This window comes from Sturnus vulgaris, chromosome 1 (genome assembly GCF_052056855.1).
Source record: "Sturnus vulgaris isolate bStuVul1 chromosome 1, bStuVul1.hap1, whole genome shotgun sequence".
NCBI classification, from domain to species: Eukaryota; Metazoa; Chordata; class Aves; order Passeriformes; family Sturnidae; genus Sturnus; species Sturnus vulgaris.
In genome coordinates, this window is record NC_142243.1 from 21565957 (window position 1) to 21588473 (window position 22517).

General features: G+C 38.9%; 1 protein-coding gene across 1 annotated transcript; it reads right to left on the reverse strand.

The window, feature by feature from the left end:
* Nucleotides 1-1221: 1221 nt before the first annotated feature.
* Nucleotides 1222-21513, reverse strand: STEAP4 (STEAP4 metalloreductase). Its single transcript, XM_088161346.1, has 5 exons — nt 21318-21513; nt 6020-6475; nt 4165-4692; nt 3429-3593; nt 1222-2436 (listed from the first exon to the last, which is right to left on the reverse strand). The coding sequence occupies exons 2-5, from the start codon at nt 6473-6475 to the stop codon at nt 2167-2169; spliced, it is 1419 nt and encodes a 472-aa protein (XP_088017472.1). The 5' UTR covers nt 21318-21513; the 3' UTR covers nt 1222-2166.
* Between the last annotated feature and the right edge of the window lie 1004 nt (nt 21514-22517).

Genomic DNA, 22517 nt, shown 5'->3' on the forward strand with positions numbered 1-22517 from the left:
GGGAGAGAGGCAGAAACCCCGAGAATAAATTCTTTATAAAGTAATATCACAACCCAATATGTGTCAGTGCTTTGGAACTGTTGCTGCTGGTAATAACATGAATCTGGAGTAACTGTCACTGAGACTAGAATCGACCACCAAAATGGCAAATCTAGAGCATATTCACTCAGACTGCTGCTACTTATTTTTACTCTTGTCTGTCCCTTTGTACTCATGCAAAAAGAATCTTTCTCTCTAGTCCTGTCTTGTTTTCCTCCTCTCTTTCTGCTGCTTCCATCTCTCCTCCAGGGAGCTGTAAAGAGGTGTTACAGGCATCCTCACAGCAGTGCTGTCACTTGGGCCTGTTGAGCCTACACCTGATCCCTTCTGCAATAAATGATTCTGTGGAAAACACTGAAGTAGGCTTGAAGTGAAGTACTACTCCATCATGGCACTGGTCAAGAAAAACTTCTGTAAAGACTTACATCAACATATACATATCAGTTTAGGACAAGTATAATATATGCACCAGTGCTGGTTAGTAAGAGTACTTGGTGCCAGAATTCTTTCTAAGAAACCTGGCTCTGTCAGTTGCTGATATCCCAGACTACTTTACCATTCCTGTGGGCATAAAGAACAGATTCTGGGACAGAGGATGCCATGAAGAGGAGGGGTACTGCCCAGAATTAAAAAATACTCCATTGTTGAGAAATGTTTTCAGAAGTATTGTTCAGATGGTTGTTCTGTTTTTTTTTTTTATTTTATTTTTTAAAGCTTGATAATGCTAGTTTGAAAGCTAGCTATACTAGGTAGCATGCTTATACTTTCATGTATGTGAGTGTTTGTATGGACAGGGAGAATAGCAGAGAGGTAAAAAAATAGTAAGCAATTCTCTTCCTTTAAAAACTACCACATTTGGTTTTTTCTTTATTCTCCAGTCCAGAGGAGACTGTTGGATCTTCTGTTTGCAATTTAACAGGAAGTCACCATCCCAGCTGGAACCTGTTTTTCCCCAGCATCCTCAGCCTACTTGGACGACTAAGCAAAGATCTGCTTATGTGAGCATCCAAGAAGCAAACAAAGCAAACAAAGATGGGGGAAGACAAGTCCAGGCAGCTGGCTAAAGACAAGATCCCATTTTATTATTGGTTCCAAGGCTTCCCAACACCTTTGTGCAACTGAGCACACCAGCAACTGCATCTTAGCAGAAGAGGTTCCCAAAATGATAACAGAGCCCGGCAGTGTAAAAAAAATAATCTTTATTGTATTTACAATATGTGTATTTTTATAGAACATCTCTGATATCACATCCAATGATTTATTTTTTGAAAAATCAACAGTATTATCTTCATGAGATACAACTAGGACATATCCCATCCCTCAAATAAAAGGATTTTCCTTCAGTTTCCTTTCTTACAACTCACTGCTTACACAAAAAAATCACAGATCATTTTTTGCCTATCCTTGAAAAGCTGAAGGTTATAAGCACTTCTCACATCTCTGCCATTTTGATCTCTACTCCTTCCCCTTGTCCCTGAATTTCTGGTAGAGCAGTACAAGCAAAGATTCAGCAGTCCTTGACCCACACACTTTGAATATCAGGGTTTCTGTACACAAACCAAAATCTTACTCAACTATCTCTAAGGCATCAGCATAGCTCTCCTTGGATCAGATATTAATGGAGGATAAACAATGCTAGGAGGTGAAGCTCTGTTACTTAGCCAGCATCCATCAGGCACCTGTTCTGTTGATTCTGGTGGCTTCTGGGGTTAGAAACAGGGAAATATGTGGAAACTCATGCAGGTGTGCATGTGGATCTCTGTGGATGTGTGTAGGTGCACGTAGAGCTGAGCCCTTATGGGCAGGATGAGAAAGAGGAACAAACACTGTCTAACACCAAAGGTTTCTGTGATTCTGCCCAGCTCTGGAGGAGTTTGGATTCAGGGTAAATAGGCAAGGGGAAATAAACAAAGCAAAAGAGAGGGCCTGCACCTGTGTGCAAGTATGCCTGGGGGGCAGAAACTCAGCGGCCTCATTTGCATTTAAAGCTTGTTATTGGGGTGGCTTTGTTCTATACAGAGCCTGGCCAAGTTTTCACTTTTCCTCTTCCTCTCTAGATAGAGTGGGCTTAAGATTTAATTTTAATATGCCCTCGTAATAATTTTTTAATAATACAGTTTAGTCTAATTATACAGCAGACTTGTTGATAACGTGATTTGACTGTTCTGAGTATCTGGGATTTCTCTCCCAGCCCTGCCGAATTTTTGTGAGATGTTTGTCTACACAAGGAAGTATCAGCACAAATTTGACAACCAGTACAGCACATGGAACAATGAGGGAAAGCATATAGGTGTCTGGAAGATACCACTTGTATGCTGCTGGGTTCAGGAACCAATCTCCACCATAAATCAGCACGTGTGCAGTGCACAAAATCAGTGCCAGATATCCAAGTTTGGACTAAAGGAGAAGGAAGGGAAAAAACAAGGGAAGAAATGGAGGTTAAAACAGTAAATTAAACCAGAACAAATGCAAATTAAAGGACACAGTAAAATTTGTGGCATGTGCCAACTTAGGGACTGGTGAAATGAAACTGTTTTGTATAACATAAAGGCTCTTATTAAAAAAAAAAATAATATGGATATAGGTTAAATAGTTTGTTTTTTTCTCCATCAATAGCCCTTATAACTTTTCCTAGCTCACATGTACTGCCTAGAGGCTGTCATATTTGTAAAAAAGCAGAGAAAATGCTGACATTCAGTGGAGAGATCCAAGATTTTTTTATGCTCTGGTGCTAAACCATCCAGAAGTAACATACTGTGCAAGATTTTTGCCTTGATAAAACATTCATTGATAGTAATTTTCCCTTCTCTTGCCTCCCCTCCCCTCCAGCCCAGCTCCTGCAGAGGCACAGCAGCTTGCACCAAACTTCCTCCAAATGGGGAGCTGAGATTATAGTGTTACCAAGGGCAGCCTGTTTATAGTCACAGCAGTTTTTACAATCTGCAGAAATTGCAGATTCTCTTTAGACGTTTGGCATTGGGAAGATTTGAGTTATAAAGTAATTTTCAGATCCATTTTAACTGAATTATCTTGTGAACCAAAAAAATTAGCCCAATAAAATGGTTAAATTATTTTGTGGCTTAGTAGAATTGTGGAATTTGATGTCAAAGTCAGCTTTCTGTTTTTCATTTAGGAGCTCACATCTTCCCAGCTTTCTCTTGTTAATGCAGTAATCCCAGTTGTATCATAAGCAGCCATCAGAGCAGTTTTGGGTTTTTATGGCCATGTAGATGTTTTATTCACTCTGTGATGGTGGATAATGCACAGATCACATTTGGAGATACTAATGGAGGAAAGCCATAAGTCTCTAGTAAACCTGCCCATGGCCACTACTGATAAGGGAAGGAGGATTTTTTAGGAGAAGTTTTTTTTAGATATGTTCTTCTTACCTGAATAAATCGAAATTCTCGCCAGTTGACACTGTTGCTGACTGAAGGCAAGGAAGTTATTCCCAGAAGAACGAATACAAAAAATCCTAACATTCCGAAAGCCAAATAAGAGTCACTAAGCCAGGCATTAGTGTGGTCGAGTGGTTGTGTTTGATTGTTCAGTGCCTGAAGAAAAGAAGACCAGGTGTATTTTAGTGATAGTGTATTTTAGTGATAGCAATTTTAGCACCAATAAGTAGAAAAAATTTTTTTACAGGTAAGTAGGAGATAAATGTTATACATTAATTCTCTGATCATCAGAGATTTATTTTAAATGCCTGCTCAAAAAGCAGGAGAGGAATTATATCACATATAGGTTCCATGTAACTGTAATTGAGAGACATATTTTACTCTTCTGTAGACATCTTGAAGAGATGTGATCCTTTGTTAAGATCAGAAAGTCATAATATATTCTATTCTTGAAGGTATATGAAGAAATAGTGTTTATGTTTTCCCTGATTATTTTATTAATATGCCAACTATCTAGGAGGAAGACTGAGGCCAGAAATCCTCACAGCTCAACATAATATCAACAAAACGTAGACATATCAATATCCAAAAGAAACACAAGCTAGGAATATTACTCCATTTCAAAGAACATTGGACTATCCACATGGATTTCTGAAGCTCAAGGTAGATGGTAGTATTTTGACAGGGCCAGAGGAAAGGAAGGCTTAGAGCAGGGAACAAAACTTACCTGGGAGACGATTTGTCTGCTGGTTCTCCAACTTGAAAAGGCACGTAATGGAGAAACAAGAGTGAACACAGCATGCAGGGAAGCAAATGCCAAGGCTATTAGTCCAAGTTGTTTCCTACACAGCATCCATCTGTCCAGCCAGTCTGGAAAACGGCGGTATTTGGTACCTCTGTATAACTGAATAATTGCAGCAAATATACCAGGAAGATAAACCAAGCCGAAAAGAGTGAGTGCCATTGCAGGGAAGACTTGATTTGGAACGGTAATTGCAATAAAAAATGAAAAGTTATTGTTTTCATAAATATAAGTGTAAATTACGTCAAGAACCAAGCAGTAGAAGAAGTAGAATAGGCCTAGGCCAAGGGACAAAAAGATGGGAAACTTCCACGTTGGAAAGAGTTGCAGAGGGTAATTTTCTATTTCCTGAGCAGCCAAGAGGGATCCTTTGTCTACTGGAGTGAGACCCAGTCCACGAACAATATTCATGACCATTTGTTTAGCTTCCACATCATCTCCACAGATAAACACCTGCAGACAAAAACAAACAGAAGTTTATTTTTTACAGATTTTTGTGACTCTCTACTGCCATCCTGCCTGGACATTAAGCACAAGCTTCCTAGGCTGCTTTTTTGCTTACTTGGTTTACTGCTGACCTTAATTAATATAGAAAAGAAAGTCACCTAAAGGCACTTCTGGCAAATAAGTCAAAGAACTTTGAATATGATTCTTTACTTTAGAGAAGAAAATTGTTTCAAGTGGCAAAATTTTGTATCTGAAAAGTACAATGTATAACAAACTTAGTATATGTCTTTGAGTAGAAGACTTGACATACTTTTCTGAAAGTCTGTAAGAAGTTTGTAAGCGCAAGATTTAATAGGACTAAATTGATGCAAAATTTTCAATAGCAGTAAGAGCAAAATTTTCAGTTGCTGCTATAGTGGTCCATAAATACTTCGGTAAAGTGAGGACACAGATCTTTAAAACACAATTTTCCTGTCACAAAAGTAAATATTAGTTCTTTCCAGGTCAAGTAGAATAATGAAGAAATCATCTTTTCTGTGAGTATGTAAGACAATAGTCCTTTTGTAACTGGGACAAAGGGGGCAGTTTCTGCTCTTGTTGAGATGGTGAAGGCTTGTAGAACCTAGACTTGGCAGCCCTTGAGTCTCTAGCCAAAACAATTTTTTCTGGCAGCAGAGAGCAAAGTTAGCAATGGTTTGAGTAGCTGGATGATTTCATGTGTTGTACAAGAGCACTGTCCTTTGAAGTAGCAGAAAACAAGACCATAATAAATGATTTGTCTTCAACTAATCTCCTGCGTGGCTTCCTATGGCCAGCTCTGTGCTCTTGCTGGCCTATGGTTGAGGAGCTGGTTAAAACAGTTTGTACGCATTGATGTTGTGTTTAACTTAGGTGGTGATGATTTAAAAATCTGTAGTAATTTTTTCACCTTTCAGCATACTTTTTTGCCCATATCACATCCCTTGCTTCTCTTGTTTTGCTTTCTTCATTTTATTCTTGCTTTGAAAATTCCTCCTGTCTCATTTCTGTTTAACTTTAGAACTGATGAACAATTGATGTAACCCTCCTGATTTGTTGTCTCTCTTGTAGCCCTGCTGTCTTTCTTCTCTTGCTTCTCTAGTGACTCTAAACACCTTTCTGAGTTCAGAGGCAAGCTATTTATATTCCTTGTCATGCCACATTAAAAATCCAAAGTAAATTTTAGCTCACGCTTAGTTTGAAATGGGAGATTATAGTGAGAATAGCATCTCAAGTCTGCCTAATTCTGATGTCCAGGTGTGTTTTGTGTAGCTGTAACTCTGGGGCAGAGGAAATCCCCGTTGCTCAGCCTTACCTGCCGGCTCGCATCCAGCGTGCCCGACTGCAAAGCCCAGGCTGACACGGTGTTAAAGCCTTTCACAACCTTACTGCCAGGCAGCAGCTGAGCCAGGTACTCTGCGTTGGATTCAGGATACTGGTTTAATTTCAAGTTGTTGCTTATGTCCACCAAGACTTTTCCATGGAGAACGTCTGCTAGTTTTGTAAGAAAGTTGTAATGCTGCCTCTGGATTGCTATAATGATGACAGAAGCTTTCTGTGCCGCCTCTGCATGGCCCAACACCTCTGCATCCTTGGGAATCAGGTTGGATATCTGGCTGCTTCGGCTTCCATACACCACGGGGTAACCAGACTGAATCATCTTATGCCCCAGAGCTCGTCCAAAATCTCCAGTTCCAAATATGCACACTGTCTCTCTTTTGTTAGAAGTGTTAGGGGCCAAAGCCATCATGTTGGAAGAATTTTTATTCATCTGTTAAAAAAACCAACAAGTAATCAGAACAAACTAAGCAAAACATCAATCTCTTGAAAATAAAAGGTTTGTATTCACTCTGGGTGTACAAAATAGACACCTTGGTGTCTACTTGTCCGTTAATATGATTCCTGCCCACTCTTCTGAATACACACTCTCAGAAGATTTATGTACAGTTTTTGAAAAAACATTCTGAATATTCAGTCCTCCATCTCTTACAGCACTATCTTTTTCATCCATTTTATGGATTTTAACATCCAGCTGAACTGTTTCAGTTTTCCTCTCTCAAAGAGAAAATAGGAGGCAAAGACATAGAAACACAGAGAAACAAGTGTTGCACACTTTTCAGAGTAATTGTGGCTTACTTATGCTATAGAAAAGCATTGAGGAGGAGTCTGTTTCTAATCAGATTAGAATCTATAAGGTCTTTTTCAAAATACTTTATGAAGGGTTATTATAAAAGGCAACTGTAAACCTATCTGTTGTTCTCATTATTTCCTTAATGCAAGTTGTCAGTGCCAGTTTGTTTTATTATTGTTCTTCAATTTCCTGAAGAATTTTCCATGAAGCATTTGGACAGTGGACTTGAATATTTCATGTTGAAAATAGATTTTTTGTATTTATGTATTACTCATAGTAAAATTCTCTTTGAGGTTTTATCTCTCTTCCTTTATCACTGTACCTGGCAACTTCAAAGTCTTTAATGTATTATCCATGCAATAGCAGGGTGTTTGCTCTGTATTTGCAGAGTGAGACCCATGATACAAACACAGAATCATAAACGTCTTTTCCATAGGTCTTGCAGTAGGTCCACATGCTGTTCTCTCTGAACAAAAGGTGAGCTCAGAGCAGAAAACCGAAGATATCCATCAGGAGACCCTGGTCACAGAGTCTGTCAATCAGACACACCTGTCTGACCCGTCTCTTGGACTGTCCATCAGTTTGGTACTTGGAGAAGCAATTTAATTTGCAGGAGCCTCAGTTCAAGTCTTTTACTGTCTCATAGCTAACTGTCCTAATTAGAGCTGTGGGAATAACAAGTTTTACAATTTGCAGGAAAAGAAATGCATGAAATGGTTAGCTACAGCCAAAACAACTTCTTTGCTCCTGTTGTTTATGAAACTTTTGCTTACATTCTTCTGTGAAGCACCATTCAGAATGCTGCAGTATATACATACTGCCTTTTAAAAGATTATGAGATTATGTTCTTAACTTTCTTTTGTATTTTTCTCTATCCAGAACAGGTTTTGATTTTTAAAAATCTGCCATGATTTTAAATTCTTTAACCCAAAACTTGTATTTGTTTGGTGAATGAAAAAAATCAAGTCACAGCTTCCCCCTACCTGCCATGACTTAGGGATAAGAGCTGTTAGTCAAGCATGCAAACAGCTGTAGCATATGCTGAAGGGTGCAACCTTTGCTAGCAAGACAGACACATAAATTCTTATTCTGAGAATCACAGTGGAGATTTTATCTTGGACTACTTCTGTATGTAGCTACGTAGCCCTCAGCTGGCATCAGTGCCTGCCAGCTGCATTCTTGCTCTGAGCTGTGGGACCCCTGTTTTAGAGAGGGGCCAAGGCAGTTGTTTCTGGTCGTTATGGAAGGTGAGGATTCAGGTGGAGAAGGGCTGAGCACCTGTGTGCTGGAGGGTCTGTGTGGCTCGGACAGGTCCCTGGGAGGCTTTGCAGTGTCAGGGTGTCAGCCCTGGCTCTCTGCAGATGGGCTCCGTGTACTTTGACAAGTAGTACACTGAGCATGAAAATAGATTCTCAAAGGACCCATCTGAATGTGTCTTGCATATTTGTGTGCTCGAACACATGCATAAAATTGCCAAGTCCTTTGACATATTTGAAAATCATTCTCTGAGAGCTTTATTAATGTCCCAGGAGGTTCTAATATGACTAAAGCTATGAAATTCCTTTCTGGGGATAGTCTGTATTTCAAAAAGAACAGAAAGGTTACTTATGTAATATTAATAAACGGTACAACTCAGTACCTAATAAGACTCAACTCTCCTTAATTTTAGTTTTTAACAAAGTATACTTTCTTATCTAAAATAAAAAGTAAAACTTATTTGTAACATGCAATCATCCAGTTGAAAATATCTGTATTTGTCCTCAAGAAATCCTCAAGCTATTGCTGGGTGAACTGCGCAATTCATTCTCCTCTCCAAATTAAGGCTGGAAAAAACCAAAACTCAGATGGGTGATATCAGGTGTTATATTTGGTGAGTTATGTTTTGTTTGGGCTTATAAACATATTTAACATAGAAATGGATCCACCAGCAAGAAATAAGTTTATAATGTATCTCCATTGTTCACTTATACTGAACACCTCATTTAGTAGTGAACTTGTTTTGCCAGAGAAGAAAAAATGGAAGAAATGTTTTTTGTTTTTTGTTTTTTTTTTCAAAATATGGATTCTTGAAGCACTATCTAAGATGTAAAGGGAATGTACAAGGCATAGAAAGCTGAAGAGAATTAAGGTTTTCTTTAGTACTTGTGGTCTAATATAGCTTAATGCAATTTTTAACAAGAGAGACAATTTGCTGGAATAAATTGAGCAGAATTCACCTTTTCTTTTTTAAGAGATAATAAGGATGCCCTTAGCTGCTGTGAAAGCACACATTATATATTAGAAAGAAACTATTCACCAATGAACTTTTAAACAAGTGAATTATATTGTAAAAGTGATAGTGCATCTGTTATTTCTGAAAATCACATGTAAGACAAGACAAGTTTACTTTTAAATTCCAGGTCTTCTGGACTGTGCCTTCTTCTAAAAAATACAATAATTAAGTTAATTTTCTCATACAATCCTTCTTTTTCTTCCTTTCAATATGTCTTTGTGTCAGCTGGCTCTAATTGAACTAATAAGAAGATTGTAGGCTTGGCAATGAATGTCTGGAGTTTAATTCAGGCAGTAGGATATGAACATATAGAGAGTGTATAGACACATCCTGGCACTTCTGCTTGTGTCTGAAGAAAATGCAGCATCTCATGGCAACTGTGTGGTTGTAAAATTGGACTCCCAGATTCTTGACAGCAGTAGCTGGAATCTAAGAAGATAGCAATTTTCTATAGAACAAGGTGTTTTATTGTGGTGTAGCAGTGTGAAAGATGGGAAGCAGAAATGTATCACAAGGGATACAAGGGTTTTTTGGTAAGTGGGAGCTCGGCCCAAAGGCTGACACTGGGCTGACACTGGGCTGTCACTCAGCAGCCAGCGGCAGTGGAGCTCTGCTCCATGCCCATGGGTTATGCTGGGTGCTCTCAAAGCACCAGAGGAAAGCAGAAATACCAGCAAAGAAACATGCAGTATTCATTATTTGTTCTTTTACATATGTAGCTGTATATTATCTGAGAAAAAGCCATAGAGATTTGTATGCATACATAATATTTTTCCTTATATCCATCCCCCTAACATCAGAGCACTAGTAATGCCCTTTGTTATTTGAAAGATAATCTATGTAAGCTTCTGCAATGATCCTTTCTCCTCTGAATTGTTGTTGTATTCTTCTACACGGAGTTATCCTATTTTAAGGAAACTGGTGGTAATCTCTGAGTTTTCTTGGTCAGTAAAGATAAAAGGAGATGCTGAAAGAAAAAAAAGACGCCACCTGCAACACTGTCATTTTTCCCCATTGCATAAACACTAAGGAGAAGTGAACAATCAGGAAGGGGAAGGTACAGTGTTTAGTTAAGCAGTTATATGCAAATGATTATATAGGAAATTGAATTTAGACAGGCACGTTGCTATGTACATGGGAAAAAGAAGGGATATCCTAATAGAAACAATACCACAGATGAAGTACTATGCCAAAAGTGGAAAGGCAGAGATGGGATGGATAATGGAAATATCAGAAAGATGTAACATGAAACGCTGATGGAAGATCAGTGGAATGATTGAAAAGTTAGAAAGACGAGATGAAAAGATCAGGAAATGGTAGTTTTGTGATCTCAGGAGATTCTTTCCAAGGCAGAATGAACTGTGTTTAAACCAAGTCTGACAGATGCTTGTCTAACCTGTTCATGAGACCTTCCTGTGCTGTGGATGCTGAAGCTCCTTGCTTACTGCTCTCTCAGCCATTTTATTAGGGAAATTTTTGTATGAGCAATCTGTGTTGCCTCCCCCACAGTAGACACAGCTGTCAAAGCTGTCAATTTATCCCCCTTATCTTTGCAGCAGCCTTTGTTGGACATAGAAGCTGTTACAATTTCACCCTTTTCTTCTAGAGAGAAAACAGTCCCACATCTTTCCTGCAACTTGTGTTTCTGAGAGTGGTGATCTTTCTGGTGGCTTTCTTCTGATCTTTCTAGGCTAAACTGCTCCAACTGTTAATTAAAAGTGCGGTGCTGACTGCAGTACTCTCACAGAGATCTTACCAGATAGAAAAGGATTGCTTTATTTGCCTCACAGCCCACATGTAATCCTGCTGTCACATTTGTCTCATTCACAGCACAGCCAATTCAATAGTCAGCATTAAGGTGATGGGTGCTTTAACTAGGAGTGTGTGGCAACAGGGACCAAGATGTGGAGTGCAACACCTGGTGCTGAGCTCATGATTTGCACATCATCCACGTGTCAGATTTCCACTTCAGACTAATTTTAGTCTAGCACTGCAGCCTGCGTGCCCACTAGCAGCTGAATGCATTTGGGCTCACCTTAAACACATCTCCTGGCTCACCTTTTGTGGTAAGGAATCTAGTTTTGTATGTGCCAAGATAACCCTGTAGTGTAAAACAAAGCTTAAAAAGTGATGATCTGCTTCTACATCTGAGCAGAACTGAATACCAATGAAAATGCCTCCTCTTGCACCCAGTCCTTTAATTGGATTTCTCCCACGCCACTTGCTTCATCCTTGATTTCTGTAGTGTTTTCTGACTCAGAATTGTATCGTGCACTTGTCCCTGTTGAATAGTACCATATTTTTTCAAACTGTAGCTTCGATTTGTAAAGATCATTCTGATTTCCAGACTGTCCTCTAACTTGCTTGCAGCCCTTTTCAACTTTGTCAGATTGTCAGCTTTAATGAGTTGAGTCTATTCCACCATCTATGCTGTTTAATGAAAGGAATAGGAGTTTTGCCAGGAGAAGCCCCCTGTATATATGCAGTAAATGCAGTCTTCTATTTTGACAATGGTTAACTGAAAGACTGAGCAACTTTTCTTTTACTAGTTCCACAGAACCCTACCTTGTATTAGTTTAATCTAAACTGCATTTTTGTAGTTTGCTTTTGAATATTTTTTCTAACATTTACCATACAAAAAAATTTGCTCATGTCAAGTTATATCACTTCTGTCATTCACAAGGCCTGTTATCCTTTTATAAGAAATAATGAGGTAGGTTTGGAATGACTTATGCTTGATTAATCCATGTGCCTATCATCTGTTTCTTTCTTATTTTCTATTTGCTTCCTCTATTTGTTTGAGAATTGTTTTAAAATGGATTATTTAAAAAGGCTATGATTCTGCACCTCCTCTTTCTTACATTTAAAGATAGCTGTTATTACCTTTCTAGTCTTTCAAAACTTCACCTCTTCCACACAATTCTTAAATATAATTATTTGCAACCATGGAAATGCTTCAGTTATCATCTGAATGGTGTGAGATGAATTCCACCAACCTCGCTGATCTCAGGTCATTTAACTCATAAGCATCGACTACTCTCATTGTTCTGTCATTTAGCAAGTATTTCCAGCTCTTCACTACTGAGGTAAACCCTTCTGTCATGGTTGACCCTTCCAGTGAACAAAAGCAAGAAAGCCATTATAGAGTTGGCTTTCTTGGAGTCATTAGTCAATAGTTTCCCTCAGTTGACTGGTGGATCAATTCTCTCCTCGATTTTTCTTTAACAGTTTATGTTTTTACAAGAAACTTTTTGTTATTCTATATGTACCTTACTAATTATATTTTTTTTTGTGCTGTGAGTTTTCAAAACATATCAGCATATTGGCACAATTCTGTACTTGTCCATAGATTTTAGTTTATGTGTGTTATTTGAATTTCAAGTTTCAAAGAACTGACAGCTCCAGCCACATGCTCTCTTATGGCAGTCCTTGCTCTGCATGCAATCTTTATGTCTCTGCTTTTAACAGAGTTTCTTTAAGCAGCTGCCAATCTCCTGACCTCATTTTCTTCTCAAATTGTACTTCTCATGTAACATCACCTTCCCACCTTCAGAATCTGGTATACTGTGCTTTTTATTCTGCTAGGGGAACAAATCAATTTTTGAGCACTTCATGTTTCTCGGTCGCCTGTGGTAGCTCCAAGCAGTGATAGAACCTCTGTATTTTCCCCTCTTTTTCCACAGTCTTCTGCTGGGATTATATTCTTTTATGTCTTGATTCAGGGCAAAAGTTTAGAAGACAAAGCAGGATATAAGGACTATGAGAAGAGAAAAGACCAAAGAAATTTGACCTGTTGCCATGTAAAAGAAAGGTTTATAACTAGGTTATGGTAGGTCATGGCATTTTCTTCTGTAGGAACTAGTGCCAGGATTTGCAACACTGGTCCATTTACGTTTCTCCTTTTTAATTTTCTTTCTTTTTTTTCTTTTAAAGCTCATTGTAAGAATCTTAATCCCAAAGGTGGACAAAGGATTATACACCCAACAAATATGATGAGATTTTAACTGTAAAAAATGATGTGTCAAAGGCCTCCTTTTCATGTAAACTAATTATTTTTACTGCTATTTCCATGTAAATAGCAGCAAGGATTCTGTTATTCTATGCAAATAATAGGGAGTGTTAGGGATGGGAATGGCTTTCTGGACCAGCTTGCCATTGCTCTAGTAAAGCATTCTAGGGGCAAAAAAGAGTCCTGGCATAATACATCTTGATCATTGAATTCATATATGGTTATACATAAGCCATGACAACATTATTGACTGCATATTCCAGTGATTCTTTGTGGTAGAATATGGGTATGAAATCTGTTTTCTAAGTTCGCCTGTCCAGAAAAACTTGGTTTTCCATATTTCAATAGGGTTATTCTTCTATAATGATGGAGAGATACTTGGATTGACAGTTGGCAGCTTTTTAAATTGAGTCCATTTCACAGATGAACTCTAAAAGTACCTGCTAGATAGAGAAGTTAATTCTTTGCTCGGGTTCACTAACCTGTGGTGTTTATCACTGCTTGTACAGTAGTGATCCTGGGGTAGCTGGGACAAGTGGTTTGGGTACAGACTATGCTCTCCTTGTAAGCTACTGACACAATTTCTTATATGCCACCATAACCACACTGCTCTTTTTACTTGGAGAATTTAGCTGTTTCTGTTTTGCTTGTGTTTGTTTGTTTTTGTTTTGTTTTGGCTTCTGTGTCTCTTGTTTTCATTACAGCAAAGATCAGCTAAGCTTTCTCACACAGCATCCACATAGATAAGTCATCAAGTCTCTGCTAGAGGCTTTTTTAGTCAAAGCTCTGTTTCTCTCTAGTCAGGGAACACCTGGAAGCATGCAGTTTCTTGCATGGATTCAGGAACTTGCTTACATAGTTTGAACTGCTCAGGCAAGGCTGAGCACATGACAACTCATTTCCACAACAGAGGTTCAGAGCATTCTCTTCCAAAACATTTTGTAAAGGGATTCCCACCACCACTACAGAAAGTAAGCCCTGAACACTGTTGGACTTGATGTGATTATTCATTTCAATTTTGCTGGATACTGCGAGCTGATCTTGCGCTGGCATTTAATGTTGAAATGGTGAAAATATAACCCTTTTCTCATGTCCTGCCTGTCCTGTTCCTCCTACCTCTTTGAACAGACCAGGCAGGTTCAGTCAGGTTTTCTCTCCTGATGTCTCCATGCACACCTACTCCCTCCCTGCCTGATAAACATTCATCCTTCTCAGTCATGGTTGAGCACTCCTGGTAACCACAGTGCTTTGACAGCATCCCAATGGCATGTACTTATGCTGGTGGCAGTAAAGAGCAGTGCCTATGACCAAAGGTGCCAAAAGCAGTGGACGTGGCCAGGATTATTTTTATTAATTTATTTACTTAGTTTTTTAAATATCAGGCCTCTATTTCTCATTGTTTCCTTTAAATTCTACGTTCCTGTGGGTGGGCATGGTGAACTTGATCCAAATAAGTAAATGGATAGATATGTTTATTTAGATATATACTTTTTTTCTCTGATAATTCTTAGTTTCCCAAATTCCCCAAAGTTAAACGCTTTCTTTCTCAAATAGAGTTAATTCTCATTATTGTCTTAAATGTTTATTGCATGTACTGGCAAGAAGTTATCGCCATCTGCAGGGTCTCTTTGTAAGTAAGACTCCTGCTTTGTCTTGTGATCTATGATCAAAAGTTGTATATTAGATAAAAATGCCCTAGTAAAATTACACATAGCAGGCCATTAAATATAGTACAAAAAGGGAGAAATTATTATTTTATTTCTTGCATAAGAAGTACTGCATCTTTGGAATATTTTATGAAGTATTTCGCACATGCTTAATATAGAGTAATCCTGTTGTAACATGGAAAACAAGTGAAATGAGATTTAGAAATTCTCCTCAGATATACAGGTACACTACTCTGAGGCAATCCCATTTACTTAAAATTTCATTTTACTATTCCCACAGAGAGAGAAAGAACACACTCTATAACAAATACTGTTTCTTATAAGCTGACAGCTGTGGAACCAAATATGCCCTAAATTACAAATTGCATTTTCTGTTTCTTGATACACCTTAAACTAAAAGGCACGCGGCTAAACTACTGTCCCATGATTAATCCAGTACTTAAACACATAAAGGAAACAGCAGAATAGCTCCAACAAGCCTATTACAACAAATTATGCATGAATTTTCTTTCAAGTAAATGAATATCTGCTGTTCTTCTCAGCAGAAAATCCTGGGCTCTAAGTTTTGACAGTGCTGATAAAAAAAAAAATTTGAGACAATAAATCCTCCTATGGAGGACATTGCATTTCCCACATCTTCATTTTTTATCAGGAGTACACTAAAACTGCCTGGAGGCTCTTCAAGCAGATGAAATATAGTCCTAAATAGATGTGCTTAATGTTGTCTAAATCATAGCAAAATACTGAGACGGCTGGAAATCTCACCACCTCCAGCTGCTCCCATAAACACGTAATACACAGCTATAACTTGAGTAATTTCCTCAGTCTCTTCAGGGCTGTTGTTCTATTCTGAGGTTTGTAGGTATTAAGCTTTAATCCAGCCTATTCAACTGCAAGAAAAATGAAAACATTTCTTAAAACATGTGAAGGTGAGCAAGTGTGAGGGAGAGAGAGACCTGCCTACAGTGCAGGGGCACTGGGTTTATCCCTTGAAAGTCATGATTGCAGATCCACCAGGCATGGAGAGGCACCTCTCGCATTCCTGCCGAGTCCTTCCCTCGCTGTGAAGCTATTCTCTTGAGCATCTTTTATCTGCCATTTAGACACAGTAACAAGTAGCTGTACCTCACAGAGAAATAACACTAGAAATAATGAAGCCTGGCTTCCTAGGGCTTTGTGTTTCTTGGCTGATTACAGGCGCTGATTGAAACTTTGTAATCACAGGGAGATGACTCCTATAATATTTCTTCTAGTGGATTTTAGGTATTTCAAATGTATATAGTCACATTATAGTCTTTCATTTTTCAGGACTCTTCTGTGGGGTCTTCAGCTGCCCTCTTTCATGCAACATGAGAAGCGAGCACTCTGCCCTCCTGGTATATTTGTTTGAAATCATCATTTAAAAACTGATTGAGGAACAAACAAATGTGAGACACTCACGTACCTTGACACGAGTGAGAGGATTTCTGACATCCTACAGAAATCAAGCTAAAGTAATGGAGCCCCTAAAAATTTGTGAAGTACACACACCTAAATGCATGTTTGTACCATCAAAGGAGAAGGAAGCAAGAGAGTGAAGCAGTTTTGATCCAACATCATTGTGGTCTCTTGAAAGTAATGGAGAGTGAGACAGAGGATGTTATTTGGGAGGCTTTTACTGGCAGCCGACAGTGCTTTGCAGCGAGACTGGAATTAGCTAAAATTCCAGCAGCAACCTACCAAAACCAGACCTTCCAAACACTAAAAATGTAAGAGTTCATGCCACATATTTATTATGAGCTCTAGGAGAGCATGAAAAGCCTGACTCTCTTCCCATTTACACTAATGAATTCCTGATTTGCAATTCCCTTGCTTTTGGACCGGGTTGCACAAGTGGGGAAATGAAGCCCAATTGTTTTGTTGCAGCTTTCACAAAAGAAAGGGCAAGGTGACTGCAGTGGTGCAGTGACAATGTTCTTGGCTGTCTTACACTCTTAGAAATCTGAGAAGTGAGAATATGATGAAAGATTTAAGGAAACGGAACATTAATATGAAGTTTTCTTTCCAAAACAAATAGATGTGGATTTGCAATATTTCTGCAATGGGGCCAAGCAAATTTTACAGAAAGTTCATTAACCTATGTTTAAAGACATGATTGGACAATCCAAAAAAGTGGATAACTTCATCAGTTCTCTTACTCGCTTGATGGGAAGTGTACTAATTGTATTTACTTGCTCCTTTTGGTTTCCTTTATTTTCTGTGGACTTCAACATTTTCCTCTCTCACTTGACTGGATTTGAGTGGCATCTACAGGGAAATGCCTGCCTCTAGGACAAAATGAACACTGATATGTTCAGAAGAAACTATTCCTAAAAAGAGAAAAACCAAAACAAAAAAAACCCCAAAACAAAAGAAAAAAGAGAGTGAGATAGATTTTTATATGCTGTTGCATTTTTCAACAATGAAAAATTCTTATCAGGCAATCTTTTAAATTCTTCTCAAGATGGAAGAAGTTGCCCTTCTTACTGAGTCACACATTTCAAAATTCTTTAAGTAATAGCCTTAAGTTACAGGCTTGGAAAATTAATTGCTGAGAAGAGTGAATTTAGAAACATGCTTTTAAAATAGATAAAAAAACCCCAACGATGGGATTAGTAAAAAATTGAGTGAGCTGTTCAGGGCAGCATCCTATGCTGAGAAAAGGAAAGATCTAGAGTCTGGTTTTTGTTTTTTGGGGTGTTTTTTTTGGTTGTTTTTTGTTTGTTTGGTTGGTTTGGTTTTGTTTTTGTTTGTTTGTTTTTTGGTGTGGTTTTTTTTTTTTTACCAAAGCCTCCTTTGAGTTCAGCCCAGGTTTTGCAGATACTCAAGGTGCTGCTGGTGATTCCTGCCTGGCAAGCAGGGATGTGTGTGCACAGCAGTAAGTCATTAAATCCTCTCCCAGCCCAGATGTCGATACAAGTGACACCTGCCTGCCAGTGTACTGCCTTGAGGCGCTGCTCTTGGAGCACTGCTCTGCCAGCAATGTCCTTACAGGCAGCCAGAGTTATCCTGTGCATGGGGGACAGGAAACCTTACAAAACATCTCTTACAAATTCCTGCTGCCTGTGCCCTCTTACACAGGGGCTGTGGACTTCAGAGAGAACTCACCCTGATTTCTGTCTTCTACTTGCTCCTGGGTCTCAGTCAAGGTTCCTACCCCTGTGAAATATGTGGGGTCGAGGCAGAAGTCACTCTTGGTTCTGCATGTCAAGAGCATGCAATAAGCAAAAAAAGGAGTGAAGGAAAAAGTGGATATTTGGAAGAGAAACAAATGAAAAGCTTTTTGCTAAACTTATCTGAAGAGCAAAGAAGAGGGTACCAGGAGGTTTAAAACAAAGTGTCATGCTGTTTTTGTAATTACCTAATTGGACAAAATAATTCCCTCCTGCAGGGTGACCCTCTCTTGCATCTCCAGCAAGGAAATTCAATACAAAATAAGGAACTGAGTTTTCTGAATAAACCCATTGTCTTTATTGAATTACCATTTTATGCTATTATGATTATTGCATAATTATCCACTTGTTGTGAATACTCATGTCTTTTTACCTATTTCCTGCTCTCACAGTCATCTTAGCATGGGACCACCCCAGAGAAATCTTTTGTCAAACTATCCTCTGCTTTAATGATGCCAGAAAGTGTTTTGCTCTTTGGCAATCAACTTCACTTAATTTCTTAGCTCTTATAGCTGATTTATCTAGAGGTCTCCAGAAACTTGCTCACATAGTTGGCATCACTAAAGGTGAAAAGTAAAAGCAGTAAAACACTTTGATCCCAGTCCTCAGGTGCTGTAACTTGTCTGAATTGGATGGCTGAGCCTTTTCACCACTGATCAAGCAGTTTGTAGCAGATTATTATAATTAAGCACCTTTGAAGTGCCAAGTTATATGAAGCTCTGGAGCAGTTCGGGTTTCATAACTCAAACCAAATTTATTAATATTCTCATTTTTAGGGGTATTGTGCTGTTTATGGATTTTTCTGCACATTCTTATTTGTCCTGGTGAGGCTGCTCCACTTGGGAAAAGCACATGTAGGTAAATCATCCAAAGCTAAGAACCTAGCCTCACTCCTGATTTAATCTTAACCTCATGTTTCCCAAAGAGAGTCATGGGAACTGCATGTGCCAGTGGAAGGTTAAACCAAGCCTTGCTGATCTGTGTTGCTCTGCCAGTTGCAGCAGACAAAGCAGCTCAGCCAAGCCTTGGAAGGGCAGTCCCAAGCCAAGCAGCCTGAGCCTGTCTCCAGCATAGTGCCATCACCAAAGTTTGGGCATTTTTTGCTAACCCCACCAGGGAGACAGTGCCTCAACAGCATAATGAAGTAAAAAAAAATAGCTGAAAGCTGAAAATCACCTTTGCAATTGTAAATCCTGGGCTGTACTCAGTAGTCACTGTGAAGTTGGGAGGAAGCTTTGTCAGTCCTGTATTGAATGCTTTGCTGGCAGCTATTGCCTGTTTCCAAGAAGCACCAGTACAAGCAGTGCTTACCTGGGCTGCTGCCTGGCACAGTCCCAGCACCCTGCCCAGACCTCCACAGCTGGGAGGAGAGAGCTGCTGGGAGCCCAGAAGGGCTCACATGGACATTTGGGAGTGCACATATTTCTCACAGACTGCCTACAAATACCTAGTAAGTGAATTCAATGAGTATTTTATTGACAGTGTATCTGGTTCTAAACAGCAATGTCAAAAGAGCAGAAAAAACTCCAGTATTTTGTTTTAGAGCATTCAGGGACAAAAAACTCTTCACATTTGAACTGCAATAAGCATGCAAATTTCACTTTTAGATACCTGTCCCTACCTTTTCTTCCCAGAACTTGGATTTTGGACCCCAAATTCGATATACACTAAAATCTGAATAGAATAAAAAATAAAGTCAAAATGCAAGTTCTTCTAAAATGTCCCACAGAAAATAAGATATTGAAAATGTTGCAGTTCCACTCTGCTTGTTTGGCAACCAAGATGAGAGAGGAAGAAATGTTGGCTCAAATCTTGAAGTTATCAAATAAAAAGGTTAAAATAATAATAGACGGGGGAGCAGTGAAATAGACCTTAAAATATGCAGATTTTAATTACTCCACCTGAAAGTCTCAGTTACTGTCTGCATTTCTGAGAGACTGGGTTTATAGGGAGCACCCAACGCCCACTCTGATGGGGTTTTTACTTTGGAGTAGCTCTGGTCTGGTCCTGTGAACTTAATTGCAATTAGCTGTGAGATTGTTTTGTCTCACCCTGAGCAGCCAAGATTGCATGTCTCCAGCTGCTCTGCAATGTGAGACAGGGAATGACACACGGTGGAGAGCAGCACATTCATTTCCCAGTGAGCTCCTTCTCTGAAACCAACTACGAGTGTAGGCTACACACTCTGTACACAAAGTAGACCCTTCATCTCATTATCATTTCTGCCTGTGACTAGGAGAAGTGATTAAAAAACATGCCATCTGCCTAAAAATGTACAAATATGAAAAGTGCTTAATATATTTTTATGAGAAAATTCCAATATGGAAGAAGAAAACACAGTGATGCTTGATTTCTCAATGATTATTGCAATATTTTGGAATGTAGTTACAGTGCTACTTCATGCTAGTCTAAATCATTGCTATTAACAAATCTAGGAGCCTCAGAATGGCCACATCTAAAAAGAATTTTCATCTTCCATTAATTGCATCCTTTTATGAAGTCTTAACAGACTTGAAAAAATTGGCCTATAGTCTGAGTGACAGTTTGTGTTACAGATTTAGAGGGGATAGGAAATTTTCCTATATCAAAGCTGAAGAACAGTTCTGACAGTTGCAAATGTTCTCTGAATTAATAATGTGGAGCTGGTATAAGACAATATTTAAGAAAAATCCATTTCTTTCTGCAGCATTGAAGCCCCTTGCTTATAAAATATTAAACAGGATTAAAATTGGTATGCTGCTTGAATGGGAAGAGAAAACTTGAAATCCACATATGAATCCAGAAGTAAGAAGAATCATTAGTTCCAACTTTTATTAGTGATAACTTATAATTTGGGGTAAAACAACACCCTGCCCTTGCTGCTGAAATTCAAACCAATATTTTGGGTCTGGCATAGGAAAGAAAATTCACTTTCTAGTTTCATTATTTAAACCCCATTGACCAACCCTTATTTGCAGAAGCTTTCTTCACTTTAACTATAAAAATACCTCAGGAAGATTAAATAAGCCTGCTATGTAAAGTCTCTGAATATTAATTGACAAATCTGAAGTTCTGGTTTGGCCTGACTTTACACACAAAATTACTTTCTTGTTTCTCAGTGCTTCCCTACATCAGCTCTTAGTTAAAAATAGGTTATATAATGTCAATAAAAACCCAGGAGACATGGCCTGGCTTTGTGTTTTTTTGTCTAGCAGAGAGAAAGGCTGGGCTACAATTTCATCAAGAGACATAAAAATTTAACTTCAAGCCCACCTAAACTTCTCAGGTTGACAGTTTATCCATTTTGTTGCCCATTCTCACCTGCAGAAATGAGTGAAACCTGTGTGATCTGTGTCAAACTCACCTGTGCCCTCAGCCTGATGCAGTCCCTCTAAGAAAGGCAGTGCTTTCCCAGCTGGTGAGATGCTGTGTGTGGACCAAGGGAAACCTCAGGAGCTGCAGAGAGCTCCTGCTGCCTGGAGCAGACACAGAAACCCTGACAGCCCAGCTGGTATTTATCTGATGGAAGGCAGGATGAGTGTACGGGGCTGGAATATGGGAAGGGATGTTGCAAGCCTTTTCTATCTGCATGGGATGAAAGAACTTCCCGTCAAAGTCTCAGGGAAAGTCCCAGCCTCTGTATTTACAGCTGAGGTGAAGCTATGGTTGCTTTTGTCATGCTGGCACTGACTTGCCCCTTGGCTATTGGCTGGAGCTAAGGTTTGGCTGCCTTTCCCCACTCCTGAAAGGCTAACCAGAATTACACAAGCCAGAATTGCTGTAGAAGCACGACAGCAAATATTTGCCTGGAAGGAAAGCTGCATTTTTGTGTCTTGGCTCTCCTGTGCTATTCCACCTGTAAGGTAAGTACAGGTAAGTACAATCTTACCTGTAGTAAGATTGCCACATTGAGATGAAAGGAATTTGGCATGGGGATGGTCGAAAGTAGCTGATCTCTGAAATACTCTGGATATTCTTGGTAAGTGCAGCTATCCTGTGGTGCCAGAATCTGTGACTGATAAGTGTTGAGAAATGAGTCTTTAAGGGATAAGCCACTGTGTAGATGCAAATTCTGTGATGTTATGTTTATGTTTGAAATAAGACATAATTCAAAACAGATTACTTGAGCATCATTGAACTAGATCATAATCCAGATAAGAACAATGGGCTAAGAGTGTCCCACTAGCACTGAAATTTTGTAAGTTTGAAAAATGACTTGAAGGGGGATTTAAATAACGTTGCACTCTAGACTTGCAAGCAATGTCTGACATTAAAGAGGAAGAAAGTAAAATAAAAATATTTTTACACAATCTCGACTTTGGGAGATTTACTGGAAACTAATTAGAAAAACCCACTAAGAAGAAAGAGTCATAGAATATATAAAACACAGAGGTAATTTCTAAAAACAAAGAAAAAAACAATAAGAAGTTTCATTCAGAACAATCTGTGACTGCACTAGGGCTGAAGAAAGTATATTTGAGAGCTTGAGTTCTAGAGAAGAGATCAGGTCATGTTTGAGATTCAGAACAGGAATAGCCTGTGTCACTTGTGTGATAAAAAGCAC